Here is a 24796-nt window from a genome sequence, read left to right on the forward strand (position 1 = left end):
CTGATTTATTGAATATATTCAATGGGAAAAAAGGCCACAGATACACCGATCAGCCATACCATTATGACCACTGACAGGTGAAGTGAATAAAACTGATAATCTAGTTATCATGGAACCTGTCAGTGGGTGGGATATATTAGGCAGCAAGTGAACATTTTGTCCTCAAAGTTGATGTGTTAGAAGCAGGAAAAATGGGCAAGCGTAAGGATCTGAGCGAGGGCCAAATTGTGATGGCTAGATGAGTGGGTCAGAGATTCAGACCTTCAGAGGTCTAGTGGAGTCCATGCCTCGATGGGTCAGGGCTGTTTTGGCGGCAAAAGGGGGACCTACACAATATTAGGCAGGTGGTCATAATGTTATGGCTGATCGGTGTATAACTTAAAACTATGGAAGAATCTCTGTGTGGCTAATGCAGCATTAATCCCAGTTATTTTACCTTGTTTTACCTTCTGATAAATTGGCATACTTTGTTTTGCACAAAAACTCTACAATGTGTTCTAATGTAGCCTGTATACTTTTCACAAATTCTCCAAACTTAGTATCTTGCTTTGTGTGAATGCAAGGGAAGGCCAGAATAGCATTCTATTCTTTCAAACTTTAAACTGGAAACAAACACACAACGGAAAGAAGTGTCGTTATTATTAGAAATTTATTTTCTTAAACATGTTCCACTCTAATCACTGACAAAAGCATAAAGCAGTTTATTAGGTGCTGTATAAATATTGTATTGATACAATTTAAATGCCTGTAATAAATGATAAAAAAGGTGTGCTTATCAAACAATATCCTGGGAAATATGACTTTGAAGGTCATCAATACTGAACTGACAAATTGGATGAGAGAACAAAAAAAAAACAAGGAGCTAAGTTTACACTGTGGAGGGAAAGAATATTCAATATAAACCCAATAACAAATAATCTAAAAAAATAGAATCTTTCACATTATATTAATTTAACATCTTGGTATAAATGGTCTTTGTGTGTTGTGTCTCACTCAATACAATACCGTTGCAGGAGCTCCAGACCTGCAGATCGGATTCAGGACAATGGGGAAGTAGTTCCACATTAGTTTTCACTGTACAGGCATATGCAAACAGCCCACAGAAAGTGTGGTGCACCACAGAGCAGCACCACAGCGGAGTTCTGTGGCACAATGCATCCTCAGGCTGACTGACTCACGTGCGTTCAGGCTTGTCAGTTTGGAAAGTTCAAAAATCAGCCCAGGCTCACGCCACCCGCAGAAAGAGCCAGGCAGCCCCGAAACCCAGCTGAATCCAATCGGCCCAGTGGTCCAGAGATGGAGGAGAGAACACTGCCCACCCAGGACATCCAATATGTTTACGTTAGCTTGTGTACATCGGAGGTGGGATTTGAACACTTGGGACACCACCACCTAGGCCGTAGATACTAGGTTTCCTCAGCAAACTCAGTAAAACACCTCAGCCTCTCCAACATCTCCATTGAGCAGCATTGCTTGATAAATATAAATATTTATATGGGTCTATCTTTCACTGCCAACGTCCAGGCAATACAAACGCTGACGTGCATCTGCCTACTACTGTTATTTGCTAGTCAACCAAAGCATTTACAAAAATGTAACTAAAATGCATACACTTGTATTGAACTCCTAATTACACTCACACAAAAAAGATTCATAGACGTATTACTCTGTTGCAGATTGAATTATTAAATAACAACAAAAAAACAATAATATTAGAAACGTATGATTTATCACAAATCAAATATGTAAATAACAGATTGGGAAACCATGGGATTACAAAATAAAGTGTGATGTGTTTATTTCTTAATCTATTTTTACCCATTCTCTAGATATTCAGCTCTTTGATACAGTGATAGGGCTCTATGTACTGTAACTGACACCTGTGTTTCAGGTGTGCTTTTAAACACAGGTCCTCATACATGTTATATTACAGTAGTCCTCTTTTTTTTGGAGCAACTGAACTCAACCACAGGGACACTATTTACCCAAATAAACTAATTAATGAGAACCTCTCGGCCTGTGCAGGTAATTGAAGACACAGAGAGTGAGTTGCCATCCTGGCGTTTGCCCCATTTCACTCTGTACAGCTGTGTATTAAAACGATATTCTTTCTTCATATTATATCTGATGTTAAATTACCACCCTTGGGAGAGATCCTTTGGCAGCCATATTGCTGAGTGTAGCCCTTAGTCATGCAGTTCACACTGTCAGATGGAAAGCAGAGGGAAATCACAGTGAAGCATGTGGAGGTAAAGTGAACCATGCCTTGGAACACCATGGTAATGGAAAGCACTTGGTGTAACTAGGACAATGAAACATGGAGAAATATGGGAAAACTGTCAAATTACCATGTGTATATAACAGCAGTCACTTTAATCTACTTCTCAACCAATAGAAATCTTGTAATTGCTTCCCTAATTGCCCCACGATACAAGTTGGAGAAAGTTGCTGTTAGTTGTCAGTCTTGTTAAGAGTTCTCCATTTTAACACTGGATGTTTTTCTTTCTTTTTCTTCAGTTTGCTTTTGTGGTGTGGGCCTTTTCTCACACATTTAAATGGGCATGACTGATTTACTAAACAGTCACACAGGCAGTTACTGGAGAATGCGTGGGTGCCAAGGTCCATAGCACATGGTTCCCAGAGCCATCAAGCATACAATGAGGCAGACACAGTACAGCTGGGAACGCAGAGGCCTTTAAAACTCGAGGCCCAGGCCTTCCGGATGTGTGAACGGAGAGGAAAGAACAAAACACAAAAAAAATCGTCTAGCAGCACTGCTTCAAATTCCAGAAACAACCAACACCGGGCTTCAAGTTCCAGCTTAGTCAAAAGTTATCAACACTGACTGAGAGAAAAGACAAAATAAATATCCTTCAGAGCGCCTGTAGAATTCGTCATATTCTGTATACAACTGTGCGATAATAAAATATTCTTCATACTTATTTTAATAGTTTTGCACTGCAATATAATTGGAGTATGATCTTTTACTTTTATAGCTACAGGTTTGCATTTGTGTATTTATTACTTCTTCCAGTTTTATATATTTTAAGGTCTTTATATAGAGATATATTTTAATATATATCCTTAGTTTTTATTTAAACTATAAATGTGATAATTTATTAATACTTTTTTGTTTGCTGTAGAGTAAACGGAGAGAAAGATTCTTAACATTTGTAAGTGATGTGGAAAAAACAAAACACAAAAGAAAGAAAAACTAAAAAACTTTGAGGTCTTGAACACACATTTTCTATCAAACTTAACCGGGTGCCAGTTCAAAGATGTTAAACAGCAGCAGAGCAATTAGTAAGAAACCAGCTCTTACAGAATTAACCCCCCACACCTCTTCACACTTGCTCTTCCGAATCAGGAAAATATTGAATCAGTTTGTGATTTTAGATAAATTAAATTTGGAGTTTTTCAAGCGCTGCTGGCAGTTTGCAAACGGCTGTTAAAATAGCCTCAGAACATGCTTGGAAATCCTAACACAATGCACTTCAAAATTTGCTTCCATCACTTTGAGCATAAGACCCTCTGTTTTGTTGTTAGATGGGACTTCAAACAGTTTTGAATAAGTTCCTTGCGGCAGTGTCACATGGTCTTCTGCAACCTAGGACTCAGAAACCTCATGTTCGTGTTTTTGCAACTTAGTTACAAACTAGAACCCCCCCACCACAATATCTTACAAATTAAACATGAAGCAGGATAATGAAGATTCTGAATGCTACTTCAGTATATCCACAAAAGCTCGCGGGGGGAACCCTGGACCACCAATGGCGAGGGGTAGATTGAGAGGCCCTGAAACTGAAATCCTGTAAGTGACCATATTCCCACAGCTCCTGTGAAATCCAGGCTCAGATGACCTCTTCCTGCCTTTTCTATGCCAAGAGGGAATTCAGAAGGGGCCGTGTGGAGCCAAGAGGCGCTCCATTGTGTGTGGCTGTCGACAGACTGGCTTCCTTAAGGGATAAAAGATAAAAAAACGTCCGGATTTCCAGTCGCAGAGGAATCCAGGGAGGGCAGGGGAAACCAACGATGCTCTTCTGGAGACCAAAGTCACCGAAGAATGGCCCAGAGAGAGCTTTCGCATTGCTAAGAGGGAGCAAGCCTGGTCGAACGTTGCGGGGAGCACATCACCTCCCGGCACAGGACTCAGTGATCTCGCCAAACGACAGCCGAGTTCAATCCAGGCTGAGGTTCGCAGCATGGGGAGGCAAAGTTCAAAGCTCAGTCTTGGAAAAGGCTTCTCAGGCTGATTGTTCCCACAATAACCGGTCATCTGACCTGAAAGCTAATGCAGAATGGAACCTGGGCCAAGTGAAGACCAGGCCTGGGGACAGCAGCAAAGGGACAGGAGCTTCAAATTCATGTGAGCTGGAGGCACAGTGTTGAGAGCGTAAAGGCAACCGTTCCTTTGATACTGAGTCAAGTGTTCGAGGCAAAAGCCTTCAAGACCTCCATCTGAAGCCACAGCACCCACTCTCACCTGCGCCATCACTCCAAGATATCCGTCTCGAAGGGAACCAGGTGATAGTAGGACAGGTTGGTGACGTAGGCTTCTGGGTCATCGTCACTGTTCTCAGGCTCGGGGGTGAACTCGCTCCCATTCTCGAACCTGTAACAGAAAAAAAGAAATGCAGATCTATACGAAGAAATCAAACCAAGAATAGTCTGTGTCCAACACCTCATTGGTTGAGGATATATAGCCAGCAGCTAATGTAAAAATTCAGTGTTAGAAGACACCCATACTGAACAAACATACACCGATCAGATATAACATTATGACCACCTGCCTAATATTGTGTAGGTCCCCCTTTTGCCACCAAAACAGCCCTGACCCGTCGAGACATGGACTCCACTAGACCTCTGAAGGTGTGCTGTGGTATCTGGCACCAAGACTTTAGCAGCAGATCCTTTAAGTCCTGTAAGTTGCGAGGTGGGGCCTCCATGGATCGGACTTGTTTGTCCAGCACATCCAACAGATGCTCGATTGGATTGAGATCTGGTGAATTTGGAGGCCAAGTCAACACCTTGAACTCTTGATTCATCAGACCAGGCCACCTTCTTCCATTGCTCTGTGGTCCAGTTCTGATGCTCACGTGCCCATTGTAGGCACTTTCGGCAGTGGACAGGGGTCAGCATGGGCACACTGACTGGTCTGCGGCTATGCAGCCCCATACGCAACAAACTGCGATGCACTGTGTGTTCTGACACCTTTCTATCAGAACCAGCATGAACTTTTTCAGCAATTTGAGCTACAGTAGCTCGTCTGTTGGATCAGACCACACGGGCCAGCCTTCACTCCCCACGTGCATCAATGAGCCTTGGCCGCCCATGACCCTGTCTCCGGTTCACCGCTTTTCCTTCCTTGGACCACGTTTGATAGGTACTGACCACTGCAGACCGGGAACACCCCACAAGAGCTGCAGTTTTGGAGATGCTGTGACCCAGTCGTCTAGCCATCACAATTTGGCCCTTGTCAAAGTCGCTCACATCCTTACGCTTGCCCATTTTTCCTGCTTCTAATCCATCAAATTTGAGGACAAAATGTTCACTTGCTGCCAAATATATCCCACCCACTGACAGGTACCATGATAACAAGATTATCAGTTTTATTCACTTCACCTCTCAGTGGTCATAATGTTATGGCTGATCGGTGTATAATACACAGTAGAAATATGTGACACTTTTCCATATGCTACAGTAGGGCCCTTTTTCTATATATTTAACATATATGGGATGTGTCTGAAATATATTTTAGTCTGTGCTCCATCTCATATTTTATAGGTTAACAACATATGGCAAAGTTAATTTCTACAGTATTTCCTCAACAAATAAAATAAACTTTTGGAATGCAGACTAAAATATATATAAAATGCATCCCACATATTTTGAACGTACAGAAAAGGGTCCGATTCCGATTCATGAAATTATCTCACATTTCTACTGCATGTTAAACATAGATGGGCTCTGCATGGTAAAGAAGTTATCTAGGCAGTTGCTCTGTTTTTAAGGTCTGTAACTGTACTACCAGCTTGCAGGAACCACGTAAACAGCAGGAGGATGGTTAGTGGTAGTGTTACTACTCTTCAGAGGCTTGCTATGTTCCACAATGTGAATAACCAGCCTTCTTCCCACAGCTTTTCACCAACCCAGGGAAGGAAGTCTTGCTTTGAGCCACTTCCTGTGAGTGAGCAAGCCTGAAACAGCTTGCATTCCAGGAATCTGACCAAACGACAGCTCCTTTGTGGAGCTCTGAGCTCCCCGGGTCTCCATCACACTGCATAGTTAAGCATATATGGTAACAGCTCTCTCTCAGGACTCAGACAGACACTGGCATTCATATTGTATTCATGGTAATTAGGCATATTCTTTTTGAAAGCTATTATATTTACTATTCACACTTTTGAGTGCTGTACATTTTTTTTTAGTATGATTATCTGAACAAGGGGGTCTGGACCCAAACAGGCCCAGAATAATAATGCTTATTTTTTTCGCTCTACAATGTGTTCCTGCATCATCTTTCCAGACTGAGTCACCTCCCCCACCTCCTGCCCCACAATGCCTGCTGAAAAAAGGTGAAACCGGTGTTGTGTGCCTGGTTACCTACCATGCTCAAATACCTGCCATGCAGCATGTTACAGCCAATCAGATGTGACCACAGTCTTTCCTGATTGGTTGATTACAGCTTTAGGTAACTGAGCATGGTCAGGTAATCCAGCACGCAACACCGGCACCACAGCATGGGCCCTAACACTGCTGCATGGCCACTCGGCCTGGGTATCAAGCTGGCACACAGCCTGCGGACCATTTTAAGAGGCTTCCAGAGGAGCAGTAGCACATCTGAGGAAACTGCTGCTGCAGATGTTTCCTGATTTACACCGCCACCTCTGGAAGTTTGCAGCAGCACAACGGCATCATCCAGATTGATTCTTACCCCCCCAAGATGTGAAACTTAAAGCAGAAGAAACTGCAGGTGTGCACTCAGCGGTTTCAAAACTTGATCGGGTATTTGGAAATATACTCCACAGAGAGCTGGTCTGAGTCAGAGACGGGTGTAAACTAATCTCAAAGGGACTGAGGACTGCTGCCAGTGGTTCAAATCATGGAATTAAATGTGCCTATTTGACAATTTTTTGAGTGATATGCTCCTGATACATAGAATATTTATCACTATACAATTAATTTGTTGTGTGGTTCGTTCATAAGGAAATATTCTCCATGTCCATCACTTAATCAGCCTCACTGATTTCATCCTATCTCTGTTGGCAATTCAGGATCCTAAATTGAACTATCAAGACAAAACTGTCTTTTCCTGTTACCATTATAGTTGTTTTCATTTTTTCTACTTTAAAGTTCCTTTTCCTGTTCCCTTTTCTCTTTCTGTGTTTGCCTAAAGCTCTTGTGCGGAAAATGTAAGTTCCTGAGAGCAGAACTCTTGTCTTTCTCTGCCTTTCTCTCAGAAGGGCTTGATTCCCAAACTTTGTTCACTTCTTTTTGTTTCTTGTCAAACACTTGGCATACCAACATACCAGTTAACCAGGAGTAAAAGGAACTTACCCTGTTTTTATGCAAAATGCTCAGTGGCTGTGATTAAATACGAATTCCAGCCACCCCAAATGCCAATTTACAGTGGAGGTGTAACACAGACAAGTCGTTAACATTTTTGTCCAGATGGGCTTGCCGCATTTCTTTAGGGACTGCACTGCTATTCAAGCTCTGCCGTTGTCATGCAGGTCTCTCTTAATAAGAGCATACAACGGGTTTCTAGTGGAGCAATACAATTGTCACAACAAAAACCATGTATAAAACCACACATGCACATGGTCACAAAAGGAAACGTAAGAAAAAATATTCTCTTAAATGAGTCCTTGCGTTTTCATCCTGTGTTTTCAAATATAATTATTGGGGAAGCAGGCGGTGTTCAAAACACATCCAGAGCAGTATGGCAAACCCATCTGGACATCATAAGCTCTTGCCTATGTAACATTTCAGCCTTACGCATTAATTAAATTTAAAGCATGACAAACTAGTAGCAATATAAATTATATATTATATATAAATTATATACTTACAGTGGCTCAGTGGAATCTATAGAGGGGGGCCGTTCCTGGCCATTGGGTACACTTTGGTCAAAGACTATAGTCTCTGTGTTGGCTAAACAAAATCCATTGGATCTCATAATCTCTGTGAATACAAGAAAATGACATTCAGTTTCATCTAAAACAAAAAGTGACTTTTTTTCCCCCTCATATTAAGTATGTTTCATTAGATCTGGGAATGATGTTTTTTGCAGTACACACCAAAGCATGAACATACACCAGTGTGCAGCTTCATTCAAACCCTTATCGCAAAGGCTTCCAAGTCCATTGCTCTGGATTTCCAAAGATTGTATAGTTACCATTCAATTAGCAACTGATTTAGACCTGGAATCAACAGATGACTGGACATCTTATGCTGATAATGGCTACAATCATGTAATCAAGACCTGAGGATGAAATGAAAACCAGAGACCCCTTCAGCCCGCCGGGACTGGAATATGTCCTACCCCAACCCAAGAAGTTGCTCATTTACTGAGCTTTGTGGAATTTACAAATTTTAATTTAACTCATCTGATGTAAAACTAATCTCGAATTAAGTAGTAATGCAATACTAATGTTGACCCATGATCCCACCTATGTTGTGAAGATGATCAAGAACAAACTAATACATGTGGAACCTATTCAATAAATTTTGTAAGTAAGCACAAATCTTTTCATGTAATATAATGCTTTGCAAACATTTCAGACAAAGTATGCATTAACAGAGTTCATAGCACAGTCTGTGTTAACTGTTAAGTAAAATAAAAGCCTTTATTCATATTAAAGTATAATTTTAGCTTTGATGCAGATCTTATCAGATTGTATAGACAGGATGAGATGGTATACTATAGCAGGAAGTGGAAGATGTATTTTTTAAATCTGTAATCTATCAAATAAAAAGGTTCACACACAGTCTATCATACTGGAGTGAAGAACACATGCTGATGTAAAATACTTTAATACTTCACCTGATATTTTTACTGGACTCTGGAAACAAGGCTGAATTTTGTGAACGTTGTCATTTTTTAAGACCAGGTCTAACTGAGACCTCTCAAAGAAGGTGAGGACAACTTCCGATCTAGAATACTGGAAAAATACAAGACACACATTAATCTCTCGCTTCGAGCTTTTCCAACAGCGTTTTCCAAAGCCCAGACTCATCCTGCAGCTTTAACAGCATGGCTTGACGAAGTATTCTTGACCAATGTCATTTTCAAAATTGAAAGTCACAGAAACCAAAACATCAGTGCCCCAGCTGCAGCATTTACAGAAAAGGAAACAAACTATCCAATAAAACCCTTCAATCAAAATTTGCTGACACCACTTTCGCGATTATGCATGTTAAAGCGCTACTTTCAGGATTACCCAAGTACCACTAGACATGAGGGTACAGTATATCCTCTTTTTACTACTGTGGTTGAATTCAAGTCCAGCTGTACTTACAGTGTGACAATAGCTCTCTTCGTATAATTATTATTTTGCTTTAACCCTTGAATCTCCAAACCTACAAGCCTCAGTATAGCTGTACAGTACCCATCTCTTGCTAATGTTATGGGCTTTAAAAGGACTAGTCATCTGTTTCTTGTGTCTCTTACTCACTTGATTCATATCCCTTTTTTTGTGGTTACTTCTCGTTATGTAGTTATTTATCATACCCTAGAAATATTCTGCTAAAAATAGCTTTTGAGAAAAGTATTTTAAGCACAGAGGAGGGGAAAGCAGAGGGGGTATTATTGTTTTGCACAGGCTTTGGTACACTTTCTCTTTTAATTTCGTCCCATGGCCTTCCTCCTCCTCTTCCTCCAAAGAGTATTATGGCAACCCTGCCTTCTCCCTCCCTAAATAAGTTTCCCTTGCCCTCAAGGATCACATTAAGGGCTCTTCTTAAACATAGGCTGAGATTACATCAAACGTTTTGACCCACCCGCTAACTGCAAATTACAGACTGGTCCTCGAGGGACAGATTTTGCCTTTGTAACGGGCATAATTCTAATTAACAAAAGCCATCAAATTTGCAATAAGGCACTTGGTCAGTAATGTGGCCTTACAGCTCCAGGGTCCTGGGCACAGTAGCACTAGAAGTGCGAAATGCAGCATCGGGACAAATTGGGATAACATTCAGATGAAAGCATGACTTCCAGCAGACAGTGCCAGCTCTGAATAAAAACTACTACCTCTCAGATCGGTACATTCTGTTCCTCTGACTGCCCTCAGCCCAAGCATTAATGTCTGTCAAATCTGAAGTGTCTTTAATGCTGATTGCCGGTGGAACATGGGGGGAAATGCATTATCTGCTCTACTGAAGTGTCTCACCTTCCAGGGCATATTTATGACATTTTTCAAAAGCCTCTCCACTTCATTCAGCCTGGCCTCTATGTCACTGGCCTCCTTGATCTTCACCAGTCCTGCAGAGGAAAACAAATACAAGAACCACAATGAATATATACAGTTAAACCACAGGGGGCAGATCCATGACCCTTTCAAGTCAGGTTACGTTAACAACCCTTTTTAAAAAAGAAGAAAAGCAAACACCCAATGGCACAAAAGTAGAAAAAGAGAAATATTTAATTTCCTTTCGTTGACCCCCGGCTGAGTTTGCATGCTGGTAAAAAGTCACGATGGTAGAGGTGGTGTCATGAATGCTTTTAAAATGGTACGGCTGGTTGCAGATTTAGAGCTGTATGCTTTGTCAGGTTGACTTTTCAAAACTATGTAGGGCCTAACACTGTCACCAGCCAGAAATACCTTTTAATAAGTCATGAGACCACCACAGCCTTTGAAAGATTTACATTAACCTTCCTCGGTTCTTCCCTCCGTTAGCAAAGAGATGTTAATTGAGCATGATGGTAAACATTTTCTGAATTTGCCTCGGGGTGTGTAAACATATGAAGGCCACACCACAGAAAATCAGTGGTGTGAAAAATTGATCACACCCTTTGTTAACTCAGTTCAGTCAACTAGTGGCATGTTTACACTCAGTAGAATCAGTGCTCAGAAAAAAACTCATACCACTGGTAAAAAAAGTAGTAGCAATATAAAATTATATTAAAATTACAAAATAAGCACTATTTGTAACTGAATCACCAAGTAACATGGTTTCAAATGAAGGGTGTGCATACTTTCAACTAAAACTGTGAATATGCAGTATACTTTCTGGGCAAGATGAGACCTTTAAAAAGCCTTTGTCTACAGAATGATAAGAAAAAGGTCACTGTAGACCAAAAAAATGAAATATGATAACAATACATTGGAATTAATATACATGTATATGTAAAAATATATAATTGCAGGAAGGAGACGGTTGGCTGCTTAATGACATAACCTTTTCACTCACAAATCTGTTGACCTTTCTCATATTTTGATAATAGGCTGAGCACAGGCATCTGAGTCAACCATTCGAATGGACATGCCAGACTGACAAACCCAAAGATACTAAACATGGCAAGGTTGGGGATGTGAGTGCTAAAATACAGCTGCATTATGGGAGCATTGTCAGATCCCACTGGGCTCTGTCCCATGCAACAGTTCCACAGTTTGTAATGTTATAGGATAATATCCCAACAGATTACACTGCATTAATTAAACATCCTTTTGTTTTTCTTTCTTTGAAGAATGTATGTTAAATATATATTTCATTAATAGTATCTTACACAGGGCTACCAAGCATTGCTACCAAGTTTTTCCATTTGAGATGATTCAATCCCCGTGGGTAATTTTCCATTTTCGCTTTTACATTTTTAGGGCTTATTTCTGTCCCCTCTCCCTTTTTCTGGAGTATTAGATATCAAAGCAGAGTGCTTCTAGAGAATAGTTAAATTCTTTAACCCTGCATAGGGCTGGCAAAATATGAATGGGGTAAATGCTTTGTAGGGCAGCCTAATCACGGTGAGAACATCAGCAGTCACCAAATCAAACCACTGACCAACCCGCAAATCACTAATTACAAACTTATACCCAGTCACGTTTTATATTTATAAGCAGAAGTAGGAGAAATTTGCTTCTCACAATAAATTAATCCGCAAGTGGATACAAGTTTGTAATTTGTGATTTGCGGGTAGGGCAAGGTTTTCTTTTGGTCTGCAATATAACTGGCCATTCCTGCATATGAGCTTTCTGGGAAAAGGGTGTGTGACGACAGATTCATCTTGTAATTGTAAAGGCAGTGGTAAAATTGTGAGGACCAAATGTTGATCTGTTGAGTTGTGCAGGAGAGGAGGTCATTTTCCCTTTTATCTATGTGGTTCAGAAAACCAAGCTCTTTAAATACATGTTTTTTATCAGGGAGGACACGAGAATGGACTTGTATGGAAAACTCACATTTATAATATACATGTATAGATTTGTTGAATTCTAAATCTATTGCAAATATATGGAAACATAATATATATTGTACAAATATGCTATGCCTTTTCCATATGGGGATCAGTCAGTAGTGTTGAAGATATCAGAAAGATCTGGGAGCATCAGGAAAGAATCTAGTGACAGGTAGGAGGGCAGTTTCCCTTAAGCGAGCACCGTGAATGGTTACATGTCATCAGTAAACCACGTCAGATATCTAATAAGCAGGCCATGTGCGGGTTCTGTTTCTAATGGAGCAAATGGATGGGGGAGAGGAATTCTCATTTCAAAACACATATCTCCACAGTAACAGGAAACACACACCAGAAATCAGTGAGCTAAGTGGGATAAGAAAAAAAAAGTCACTGAAGTTAATGGATAAACAATTTACCCACGTGGCAAATCTCTAGGGGCAGCCAAACATTAGATAACAGCACTAAAATATTCACTGTGGCTAGTCTGTGGTGTCTGGATTACGTCATGTTTAACATGAGACAGAGAACAAAACAGGCAGCACAAACTTCAGAGGCGAACATTCACATACAGTATTGTACATTCACCTAAAGGATTATTAGGAACACCTGTTCAATTTCTCATTAATGCAATTATCTAACCAACCAATCACATGGCAGTTGCTTCAATGCATTTAGGGGTGTGGTCCTGGTCAAGACAATCTCCTGAACTCCAAACTGAATGTCTGAATGGGAAAGAAAGGTGATTTAAGCAATTTTGAGCGTGGCATGGTTGTTGGTGCCAGACGGGCCGCTCTGAGTATTTCACAATCTGCTCAGTTACTGGGATTTTCACGCACAACCATTTCTAGGGTTTACAAAGAATGGTGTGAAAAGGGAAAAACATCCAGTATGCGGCAGTCCTGTGGGCGAAAATGCCTTGTTGATGCTGGAGGTCAGAGGAGAATGGGCCGACTGATTCAAGCTGATAGAAGAGCAACTTTGACTGAAATAACCACTCGTTACAACCGAGGTATGCAGCAAAGCATTTGTGAAGCCACAACACGTACAACCTTGAGGCGGATGGGCTACAACAGCAGAAGACCCCACCGGGTACCACTCATCTCCACTACAAATAGGAAAAAGAGGCTACAATTTGCACAAGCTCACCAAAATTGGACAGTTGAAGACTGGAAAAATGTTGCCTGGTCTGATGAGTCTCGATTTCTGTTGAGACATTCAGATGGTAGAGTCAGAATTTGGCGTAAACAGAATGAGAACATGGATCCATCATGCCTTGTTACCACTGTGCAGGCTGGTGGTGGTGGTGTAATGGTGTGGGGGATGTTTTCTTGGCACACTTTAGGCCCCTTAGGGCCAATTGGGCATCGTTTAAATGCCATGGCCTACCTGAGCATTGTTTCTGACCATGTCCATCCCTTTATGACCACCATGTACCCATCCTCTGATGGCTACTTCCAGCAGGATAATGCACCATGTCACAAAGGTCGAATCATTTCAAATTGGTTTCTTGAACATGACAATGAGTTCACTGTACTAAACTGGCCCCCACAGTCACCAGATCTCAACCCAATAGAGCCTCTTTGGGATGTGGTGGAACGGGAGCTTCGTGCCCTGGATGTGCATCCCACAAATCTCCATTAACTGCAAGATGCTATCCTATCAATATGGGCCAACATTTCTAAAGAATGCTTTCAGCACCTTGTTGAATCAATGCCACGTAGAATTAAGGCAGTTCTGAAGGCGAAAGGGGGTCAAACACAGTATTAGTATGGTGTTCCTAATAATCCTTTAGGTGAGTGTATATTATGCACTGTAATAACAATAGTTTACTGCATTATCTCACACCTTTGTCCAAGGTGAATGCTGCATTACAAACTAAAAAAGAACTGTGAAATGTACATGGTGCAAAAAAACAATAGTCAGCATTTTTAGTCCAAATACACACTGCTAAGAGCTATGCATAGCCTACATATTGAACTTTCATACAGTATGCCTAAGGAGGTGAGAAAATATATTTTCTATAAATCTGCTGTCTACACTTTTCAAGAGAAAAAACGAACATGTCAGAACTCCACAGCCCTGACACACTGACACAGGCAAAACCCCACACAATGGGACCTGGACAATGCTTCCACACTAAGGTATACATTTCAGTCTGCCTGGGTGGTGTATCAGAGACAGAGGTGTTTGAGTCGGTTCCTTCTTGTGCCTGGCATTTTCCTGAAGCTGTACTGAATCTATATCAAGGCTAGTTACTCACTTAAAGTTTGCAGTCCTTGCAGAAATTAACTGTGCAATGTGATGCAGAGGCCATAAACCCACACTGAACATCACATTTAGGTATCCAGCTTTCACTGATGTTTTTGAGCTAAGAGGAGAAAGTGGTGCAAATTAGCCTAATATGGGTTAAGAAGCTGATATCAGTAGCTTGGAGTTAACTTCTTACAAGAACATCTTACTTCTTACACTAGCAGCGTAGCTGAATTGATGAGATGTTGAGGGATGCTCAGAAGATGAAAAGAAGATGACAACACTGTTTTGGCTTCTAAACAGCTATGCAGGCAAGCACCTGGAGGCCAGCTGTTCCCCACTGAAGACACCTGGCAAATATGGTACCACAGGAAGGCTAATGACCTGCATGCATTTGTGTGAATGCCATCTACTCACCTATTGTGTGTCCCCTCCACTCTCTTTTCAAACCCTATAAATTACATAACAGTCTGGTTGTTTCAGTTATAAAATTCTTATGGTAACTTTAAACCAGAAAATGTTGCGTCACTTGTCTTTAAGATTTTTTCTTACAAAGCACCATGAAACCATCCTATTCAGAAACATATTATAAAGTGTTGAGTGAAGACAGTGAGTTTGCAAAAATTATAAAATCATAAAATCAATGGTGTGGCAGTCCGAGGTTTACACACCCCCTCTCCCAACTGTTCAACAGACTAGAATCTTTGCAACTTTCTCTCGGCTCGATTCAGCCAGCTCTGAAAAAAACCCATTGATTAATAAATATAGTTTAATGAACAATATTTCAGAAACTAGTTCAGAGGATGACACTGTTTCAACTGAAGAACATGAATATTATCCACTGCAGCTGTTATTTTTGGTAGGACATCTTTTGAAGCTTCATTTCTGCTCTAAACAAGGAGGGTGCTTTGTATCAGAAATAAAAATTGCTTGTGAAATTCAACGTCAGTGCTGTAATGTAACAAACAACCGGTTCAGACAGATGTATTTTCTATTTTTAAATAAGCCAAAACCACTTCAGAACAGAAAAGAACACATGCACATGGACACAGATTTAAATCACCTGTCATAGTGGATGCATTAGTGATCATAGTTAATGTTTCTTGAGAAAGTAGCCACAAGACCTTTTAGCGTGGAATAAAATCACTCGTGTGAATCGTGGAGCAGATTTCTAAAAGGCTTTATGTTTGCCTGCATAGCCTCTAGCGTCATACGCTCTGGAGAACATGCTGAGAAGCCGATCTAAACACACTGACACAAAAACACACATGTCTTGGATACGCTTTATTAACCCAGACATAAACCATATCTTCCCCACTCAGGATAGAAGCCACAGAAGAACCAGGTCTTTGTGCAGGAGAGCAAACTTGGCCACAAAGGTTCACCAAAATATTTGATATACTTTTAGGTAAGGCAAATTCAGGTAAATTACTGGGTCAGATACTGCTGGCATTTAGAGTTATGCTGACACAATTAAAACCAAAGGATACAGCACTGAAATTGACTATTGAAAAGGGTATTTTAATAATGTTTGTTTCGTCCCCGAAAGACCTGCACGAACAAAGCCTTGGGAATCCCATGTCAAGCACCTGCATGTGAATCTTAAACTGGCACATGGGCTGCAATGAAGGCAGCCGAGTAGGAGGTTTGTTTGCAGAGCGCTATTTATTTTCAGAAACAAACAAAGGAACATCTGCCTTCACAGGGGCTGGAGGCTGCCCACATTCGCCCATCCACACACATTTACTGCGTACTTTCTGCAGTAACAGAAAGAGCCACACTTCAATACAGAAATGCACTTAAAATGACAATGTCTGCAAGGTATTCAGTGTGTGAGGATTTATTATAGAGAGGCCTACAAAACAGTCTGCATGAACACGGTGGGCCACTGCTGACCTGTCCCCTACTGTGCCTATTTTTTGAACAGGCTCTCTTGCACACACTGCATGTTACTGTTAGACTTGCCCCCAACTCTTCCCTTAAATCTCAGCTGCAACAAAAACAAACATTTGTTCTATTTTGAGAGCTCCATTCATCGTTCTTTCAAATATTGTGAGATTTGCTTCACAAAAATCTGCAAGAAATGCTTGTATGCTTCAGCTTCCTCTGCCAGTCTGAATGCGTTTTCCTATTTTTGTTTTCTTATGAATTAAGAAGCTTTCTGGGAGTATTTGAATTTTAAATTGTTTAGTTTCAAGTTCCTTTTTATCCACAGTTTGATTATTTCATGTGATTGACTTCCATTTTATTAGAGTAAAATACTTTTTTGCATTAACATCTAGGGTGTAGCTGAGGCTTATTGCACATCACAAAACATTGCCAAGATTGAGCTGAAGTGCTAGGCTGCCGTCAAACTGAGAAGGATGCAAGGAGAGTAAACCCACAGCATCCACAGAGGAAAGCATATTGTATTTGTGCTCAAATATCTATATTTTGCATAAATTGGCTTAAATCACATAAATTTAACACCGCTGCTTGACAATTTTTATCCCCATTCCCAATACCTGTTAGAAAGTCTTCAGATTTCTCGGTTACCTGAATAACGGATAATTGTTGAATAATTGTTTGTCAAGACTCAGCAATCAATGCTGCAGGGCTTGTTTAAACACTACGCAATAGAATGTGTTCCTAAAATGGGTGAAGTCATCCAGAGACCATTACATGAAGACTTTCCCAAACACCGAATGTCCACCCTGTGTTTTGAACTAGTTGAATTTAGGCCAAAAGTGATTGGACTGGCCTTTGCAAAAGTATGTTTAAATTAAAGTTTCCATTGTAACCATACTTAATTTAGCATTGCAAATGGATTATGCTTCAAACACTACAGACTCGTTTAAACAGACCTGCATAGCAGATTGGAAATGTGAGACATGAAATATACATTAGTCACAGAACATGTTAAATATGAATCTATTGTAATTAAAGTGCCAGCTGGCGCACACAGCAGAAGAAAGTGCTGCTGCTGTAGAGTTTTGCTTTTGTAGCACAGAGGAGTAGCTCATGAATTCTCAGTGGAAATCATTTGGACTTAATTACATTTTGGTTTGCACTTAACTCATGTATGCGTGAAGCAACCTGTTTGTTGTTGTATAAAATGCAGTTCAAATTGAGTGGCTTGTAAAAATTAAAAATACATATTCAATGCCACTTTTGCTTCCTGTGTGATGTGAACAGCCTCCTTCTTGCCAATTTCAGGCCCTGGTAATGGTGTGAAAGGATACTTTTTTCGGACTTCGGAGCAGGCAAGTCCATTACCACATGAAAGGTCTTTTTAGTTTATACATTTGATTTGTTTACCAGTTAACAAAAACAACTCTGGAGGTAGCTGACAAAGTAGCATTTGCCCGGACAGCAGGTTCTTGACACAGGAGGCATCTCCACAGAAATTGGAACTGTCCATTTTCTCTTGGGTTCCACCCAAGTCTTGCACAGGTCACCAGGAGCCTATTTTGAGAGGGTGGACTACAACAGAGCATATCTTGCACTTGCATAAGAATGATGCAATCCTCAGTCAAGTGCTTAGCAGCATTTGCTTGCTTCGTGCTAAGCCACCTGGCCTGCTCAGGGCTACAGCAGTGTCTGGATTTTTTATGTAGTTGAATTCTGAGCACACTGGACCAAAACAGAGCACCACAGCTGTTGGATACAGTATCTTTTGCGTTTGGTCTGCATACATTTTGCAGTACCAGTTATGACAACAGGTATTACTCAGACAAGCAGACCAAACCGCCAAGGTTTTGATTCAATCCCAGACACAGTCAGCATTCACTCAGTGTGAGGATGGACCATGGTCAGAATGTAATTTGTCTGGGTCTGCGATGGTTCGTAGTTGATGGACGGATTCCATAGAAAGTTTGTGTTAGCCTTATATTGACAACATGTTAAAGAAAAAGCTCTACAATCCATATCATTACTACTTAATTAGGCAAAAGTTCATTTAAGAATACGAAAAAGTTTAGTTTAAAATGAATAAATACATAAAATTGGCCTAAATATTTTCTCATAAAATGTGTAATGAGGAATCTTGAGCTCTGGTTTATATACCGACATCTTGACAGACTGACTTAATTAAGTGCTACAGCAGTTCCTGAACAAGCTGCCTCATTCTGTTTTAGACTTATTTAAAAGGGAAGAGAAGTAAGCTGTAGTTAAAGGCCTTCTAGAACTGGTCTTGGACTCATTCAAGTCATGAGGCTGAAAGAAGATACATGGAGAATCTGCAGCATTAAAATAAATACAGCTTCATAGCCACCTGTCATCTGCTTTGGACCTTTTCTTGGACCAAACACAAACCTATGAATCTCCCAAAAATACACGCTGGGATCAGGTTACTGGCAGCCACACCACATGAACAATGACAATAAGTTTGACAACGTCAGCAACACAGAAAACAACTACAGTGAGGGAAAAAAGTATTTGATCCCCTGCTGATTTTGTATGTTTGCCCACTGACAAAGAAATGATCAGTCTATAATTTTAATGGTAGGTGTATTTTAACAGCGAGAGACAGAAAAACAACACAAAAATCCAGAAAAATCTCAACATCTCAGGAGGGATTTTGTCCCACTCCTCTTTGCTGATCCTCTCCAAGTCATTAAGGTTTTGAGGCTGACGTTTGGCAACTCGAACCTTCAGCTCCCTCCACAGATTTTCTATGGGATTAAGGTCTGGAGACTGGCTAGGCCACTCCAGGACCTTAATGTGCTTCTTCTTGAGCCACTCCTTTGTTGCCTTGGCTGTGTGTTTTGGGTCATTGTCATGCTGGAATACCATCCATGACCCATTTTCAATGCCCTGGCTGAGGGAAGGAGGTTCTCACCCAAGATTTGGAATCTGATTGATTGATTGCTTCTGTGGACAGGTGTCTTTTATACAGGTAACGAGCTGAGATTAGGAGCACTCCCTTTAAGAGAGTGCTCCTAATCTCAGCTCATTACCTGTATAAAAGACACCTGGGATCCAGAAATCTTGCTGATTGATAGGGGAACAAATACTTATTTCCCTCTTTAACATGCAAATCAATTTACAACTTATTTGAAATATGTTTTTCTGGATTTTTTTGTTGTTATTCTGTCTCTCACTGTTAAAATACACCTACCATTAAAATTATAGACTGATCATTTCTTTGTCAGTGGGCAAACATACAAAATCAGCAGGGGATCAAATACTTTTTTCCCTCACTGTATGTGACCGAGCTGCTAACAAGACACACAAAGACTTTCGTTACGTGGTTCTGGTCGCTGGGATTCTCAGAAAAATGGGAAAAGACCTGAACTATCAAACATTTGTGACACTTTGTGTGCAATGAAGTCCTATGCACATATACTGCCAACACATACAGGGCTGGTGCTTTTCTCTTTTTGTCAACTTCATGTTTAAAGACGTTTACCAGTAACAGCAATCTCACAGATTGTATGTAAGCAAGAATCACATGCTGTCTAGGGCGGATACTTGGGAGGCAGAAGAAGCTATATATAGGATGCAAACGTCTTTTTATTTTGCTGGCTGCTACTGTGTGACACACTGTGGATGACATAAGCCTTTAACTTTGCTTTGTATCTGTAATGTCGGTTTCCTTGGTACTGTATGGAAACAGGAAAACAATCAGTACTGATGCAAGTGCAAAGCCTGTCAAGCAATAAGAAATCTAAAATTGCCATTTGCTAATCTACCTCTTGTATTTCTTCTCACTGGCACCACAGGTTTGACCTGAATAAAATGATCAAGCCTTTTTTCTGGCAATCTCTGCGATGTGATGCTATGGACTGATGTATTCTGATGGATATGTTATAACCAGCGAAATAACTCACATAGTGACAATAACGGAATTCAAAGCCAGAACTCAGATAGTAAATCCTGTGAAAGGCTTTTTTAAGTAAGGGTCCAGGGGCAGGCCATATCAACACGGTAACACACCTGTGAATTGCCAATTAAAAACACACTACTTCCTGTCATTAAAAAGAAAAACTAAAAATACAGCAACATATATTAGCATTCTAATGATGGAATTGATGGTTACGTGAAAGTATTAATTTTAATTTGGTCTGTGCCTAAATCTATGTTTTTTTATTATTATTACTATATTGGTTATTGTGATATCATCAATGAAGTATTAAACAAAATGATGGCACATAATATTGCTCGATCAAACACTTGAAGTGGAATGTCAAAGACTCAAAAGATGAGTCACGCAATAGTTTAGCACTCTAACCTTGATTTAGGATTGTCACCACTGAACGTGTCTTTAGTAACAAATGTTATTACAGGTTTTTATTTTCTTTTACTAATTTTATTAGCGCCCTAGAGTTACAATTTGCAGACTGAGAGGATATTATCTGTATTTTCCTACCGCACTTAGCCCAAGACAGCAAGAGGCTTCGGCATCAATGTGTCCGGCCTTTGCGTAAATGAAGCTTACACAGGGCCAGCTTACACAGGGGTAGGTTGCAGATTTATGGGGCTCCAATGCATGCCAGTTGTTCTGATGTAGCTGTATTATCTCCATGTCAGTGCTGCTCTTTTCCACATGACATTTCGTTAGCAGACGCAAAAGGTTGCGTTTGTGGTAACAATTCTTAATGATTTGACGTATGAATCCCACAGGACTAACACATGAATACCTTTACGCACTTCATTTGAGTCCTGCTGTTAATCCCATGTATGACAAGGTGGGGGTCAGGGAGAGGGGGACGGACTAGGTTTGGTTTCAGGATTAATGTCATCAACATCAGAACTCAGCGGAAGGGCGTGAGGGATTCAGATGTTATTCCTGTGGGATTCAAATATTCATTCATTAAGAGTCGGTGCCCATTATTATACAGTGTTTCTGTTACTTGGAAAACATGTTTCTGTTAATATGGAAAACAGATTTGTTGATTATATTTTCTTTGGGAAGAGCCTGGACATTGAATATAAATAATCAATTGCTGTAACAGGGTGAATTAGATATGGGTATATATATATATATATATATATATATATATATATATATATATAAACAACCTAAGGACTCTGTCTGCCAAGCCCACAGTGGTAAGGAAAATTAAACCTGCCTCAGGTCTCACAAGTAAGACCCCTATAGTCTGTCTCTAGACTCTTAAACACACAGCCCAACTCGCTCATCCCTGGCACTGCCATTTCTGTCTCACGGGTCCAGGGCACCCCTATATAGGTCTTAGGCCCTGTGGTTTCCCACCAATCACTGCTATATATATATTCCAATAATTTAGTTTTGGGACTGAGATTTGGAGTTTAGTTTCAGCCAGACCCACGATTTGAAAGCTTTCAATGTTGAATAAAATGTGAATTATTCAACACACGAATGAAGTTGCATTAAGAGAACAGCAGGGGGCACCGCAAATTCATATTTGATGACAAGATGTACATATAAAGCGTCATATTTACAATACATGGTTAATAAAGTGTGTGAATGATAACTAAACGGAAAGCTCCGATAAATAAACTCAAAAGTAGGCTATCCTGCGTCCACCTGGTTTCGATTACCAGTCAGAGCAATATAAATGATTTACAAGCCTTGCTGTGGCTTTATGCAGAAAGAGAAAGCCATTTCAAATAAAATACACTCATTGAGCCCAAGCGGCTATTGCATGACCAGGATGAACTTCTGAACCCAGGCTGAAAATAAAGCACAACTACAATCAATTTTTAAAAGTACATACAAACTTTGACCTGTGCAAAACTTTGCTGATCTGCAAGATGTGCATAATTAAGATGATTTCGACTGAAAGAAAACAGCCTGTATTGCACTCAGCAACAATGACGACACCGGCAACCACCAACTCTTATGCTGGGGTTAATGAAACAGCAACCTGTTGGACTTTTGCTTACGTTTGGAAACAAACAACAACGTGTCAGATGAAGTGAGAGGTCTTGTCGCGCAGATTCACGCAATTCTGCGCAGATCTGCGGAATCCCAGCGATCCCATTGGCGGAGCCGCGCAAAGCTGCGCAGATCTGCGCTCCACGAACGCGACTGCAGTTTGCGCAGAGCAGCGCGCCGCTTACCGTCGATCAGCGGGCAGCCGGACAGGTCGCCCCGGTCCTCCGGGAAACACTCCAGCAGCCGCTTCAGCAGCCTCCCGAGGTCCGAGCAGCTCCTGTGCAGGTACAGGATGTTCCTGTCCGACCACTCGGTCCGGATTTCGAAGAAGTCCTCCTCCTCCCCCCGCCGGCCGATGACCAGCCGCCGGACGCCGTTGACCCAGCAGTCCCTCACGAACATGTTGACCAGAGACGTGCCCTCAAACACCGCCGAGGCCATCCTGCTTCACTCCCGCATGCTGAGGCGGGAGCCGGGCGCAGTCCCGCACATCCAGGTGGGATAAACTTTCAGTCTCTCTGGCAAAGTGAGCCCCTTCCCCGGGACGCAGCGGGAGGACAGGCTTTGCCCGGCGCAGGACAGCTGCTGCGGGGAGGTCCGGTGCGCGCAGACGCGAGTTCAGACGTGGCGCTGCAGACGGCGGGGCGGCGGACTGGGCTCTTGTCAGCCGGGCCACATCTGTGCGATATAGCGCGGATGAAGGGGTGACCGGCTCCCGCCCCACGCAGCCTCTTCGGATGAACTTGCAAACTACAGCAGTCCGCACTGAAACCCACAGATCGCCTTATCTGCTGAGGTGTTTAAAATGCAGCCTTTTCCCCCATCGCAGGCACACGCGTTGTGAAGTGGGATGCTTCAGCCCTAATGCGCACTTTCCCCAGGGATATAAACTTACAGCGCCGGGAGGAGTAACCAAGATCGGGGAACAAATCTTGCTGGGGGTGTGGGATATATCCTGCCAGGTCCAGTCGCTAGCTTGCTACGTGTCCAGCAGCTTTGAAGCAAATATCCCAGCGCTTCCTCTTATCCAGTAGTTCCCTGGCTGGTCCCCTCCCTCCCTCTCTGCCCCCCCAGCGCATCTAGCTGCTATGTAAGGAATGTCTGTCCGGTCAGCCTAGCGGGCCCATATGATCTGTCAAAAGCCAATGGGAGACTGTCATCCAGAAACTAAGGGAAGACAAAATGATTAATCAATTGAGTTATCAATCGTGTCTGGTGCCGTTGTTAACATCCAGTCCCTTCTAACGGTGCGTGTCTATGCAGGTAATTGTATATAGAGCATCAAATAAAAATGCAATATAAAAAATGACGACAGCTTCCTCTGCCTCTCCAAAAAAAAAAAAAAAAAAGTTTTTCTCCACTTTCCGCAGAGTACGTAATGGCAGGGAAATGAGCTGTTGGTCTTCCTGCTCAGTCCTGACATCATCCTGAGGAATATGGGGGTGGGTCCAGATGACTTGGAGTTCACTCACTAAGAATTACATGAATTTTTATTTGACTAGTTTTGAGGAATTGTATTTATTAATTTAAGAACAAACAAGTATTGTTATTTTTTCGGTGTATAACTCGGCTTGGAGGAGGGTCCTTGTCCCACTGTTTGCTGTATCCAGAATCTTGAATTTGACCTGTCTGAGGCACACTTTTTCGAAATAAGAGGTTGTGTACAAAAAAAAAGCAAACTGATTGAGGATGTTGGTCCATCACATAGGCATTGATTGTGTTTCACCACTGTCTAAACTTACAGGCCATCTTACACAGCTTGCCACACTGGTATGGCTACAGATAGCAGACATAAATTATGTTTAAGGTTGTGCAGTTTGTGGACAGAGAAGAGTTATGTACATTAAAGCGTGCATGTGTCTTACAAAATATACACTATTTTGAAGAAGAAAAACACATAAATGTTGATTTGATTTGAATCACGTGGTTTATGATTTATGTCACCCGACCCATGTCAATGGCAGACTGGATACTCAAATACTTGATTCATGACTATTTTATTTGCTCTGTGCTTAATGTCGAAAGACACGGGAAACTGTCAATAACAAGTCACCGGGCAGTAGAGACAAACTCAAAACACGACAAGCCAGGGGATACATTTTCATTTAATGCACTGGCTTTCCTTTTGGGCAGATGGGGCCCAAGATATCTGAATTTATAGGTTTCAGCTTTAATGCCTTCTGGAGGGAGAGATTGCCTGGCAACAGGGGAGAGTCTGCTGTATGAAACCAGTCCCAAGGAAGTGCATTTACTTTCGCAGTGCCTCACTACAGACTCGATTGTTAATGACAGCAAGTGAAGCTGTACTGTCAGCA

The 24796-nt window shown here is 41.3% G+C and overlaps 1 protein-coding gene across 1 annotated transcript; it reads right to left on the reverse strand.

The window, feature by feature from the left end:
- Window positions 1–632: 632 nt before the first annotated feature.
- On the reverse strand, window positions 633–23502 carry LOC136771624 (PX domain-containing protein 1). The gene is made up of 5 exons (XM_066724044.1): window positions 22667–23502; window positions 10392–10483; window positions 9047–9164; window positions 8073–8184; window positions 633–4612 (listed from the first exon to the last, which is right to left on the reverse strand). Exons 1-5 carry the CDS (start codon window positions 22920–22922, stop codon window positions 4492–4494), a joined length of 699 nt encoding a protein of 232 aa, XP_066580141.1. The 5' UTR covers window positions 22923–23502; the 3' UTR covers window positions 633–4491.
- Window positions 23503–24796: the final 1294 nt, after the last annotated feature.

Source organism: Amia ocellicauda, chromosome 2, assembly GCF_036373705.1.
Source record: "Amia ocellicauda isolate fAmiCal2 chromosome 2, fAmiCal2.hap1, whole genome shotgun sequence".
Classification (NCBI taxonomy): Eukaryota; Metazoa; Chordata; class Actinopteri; order Amiiformes; family Amiidae; genus Amia; species Amia ocellicauda.

Coding starts and splice junctions, on each gene's coding strand:
- LOC136771624 (XM_066724044.1), bottom strand. CDS start 22,922: ATGGCCTCGGCGGTGTTTGAGGGCACGTCTCTGGTCAACATGTTCGTG. Junction 10,484..22,666: donor CGGCTGCCCGCTGATCGACG/GTAAGCGGCGCG, acceptor TTTCCTCTGCAG/GACTGGTGAAGATCAAGGAG. Junction 8,185..9,046: donor GAGTCCAGTAAAAATATCAG/GTGAAGTATTAA, acceptor TTGTATTCACAG/AGATTATGAGATCCAATGGA.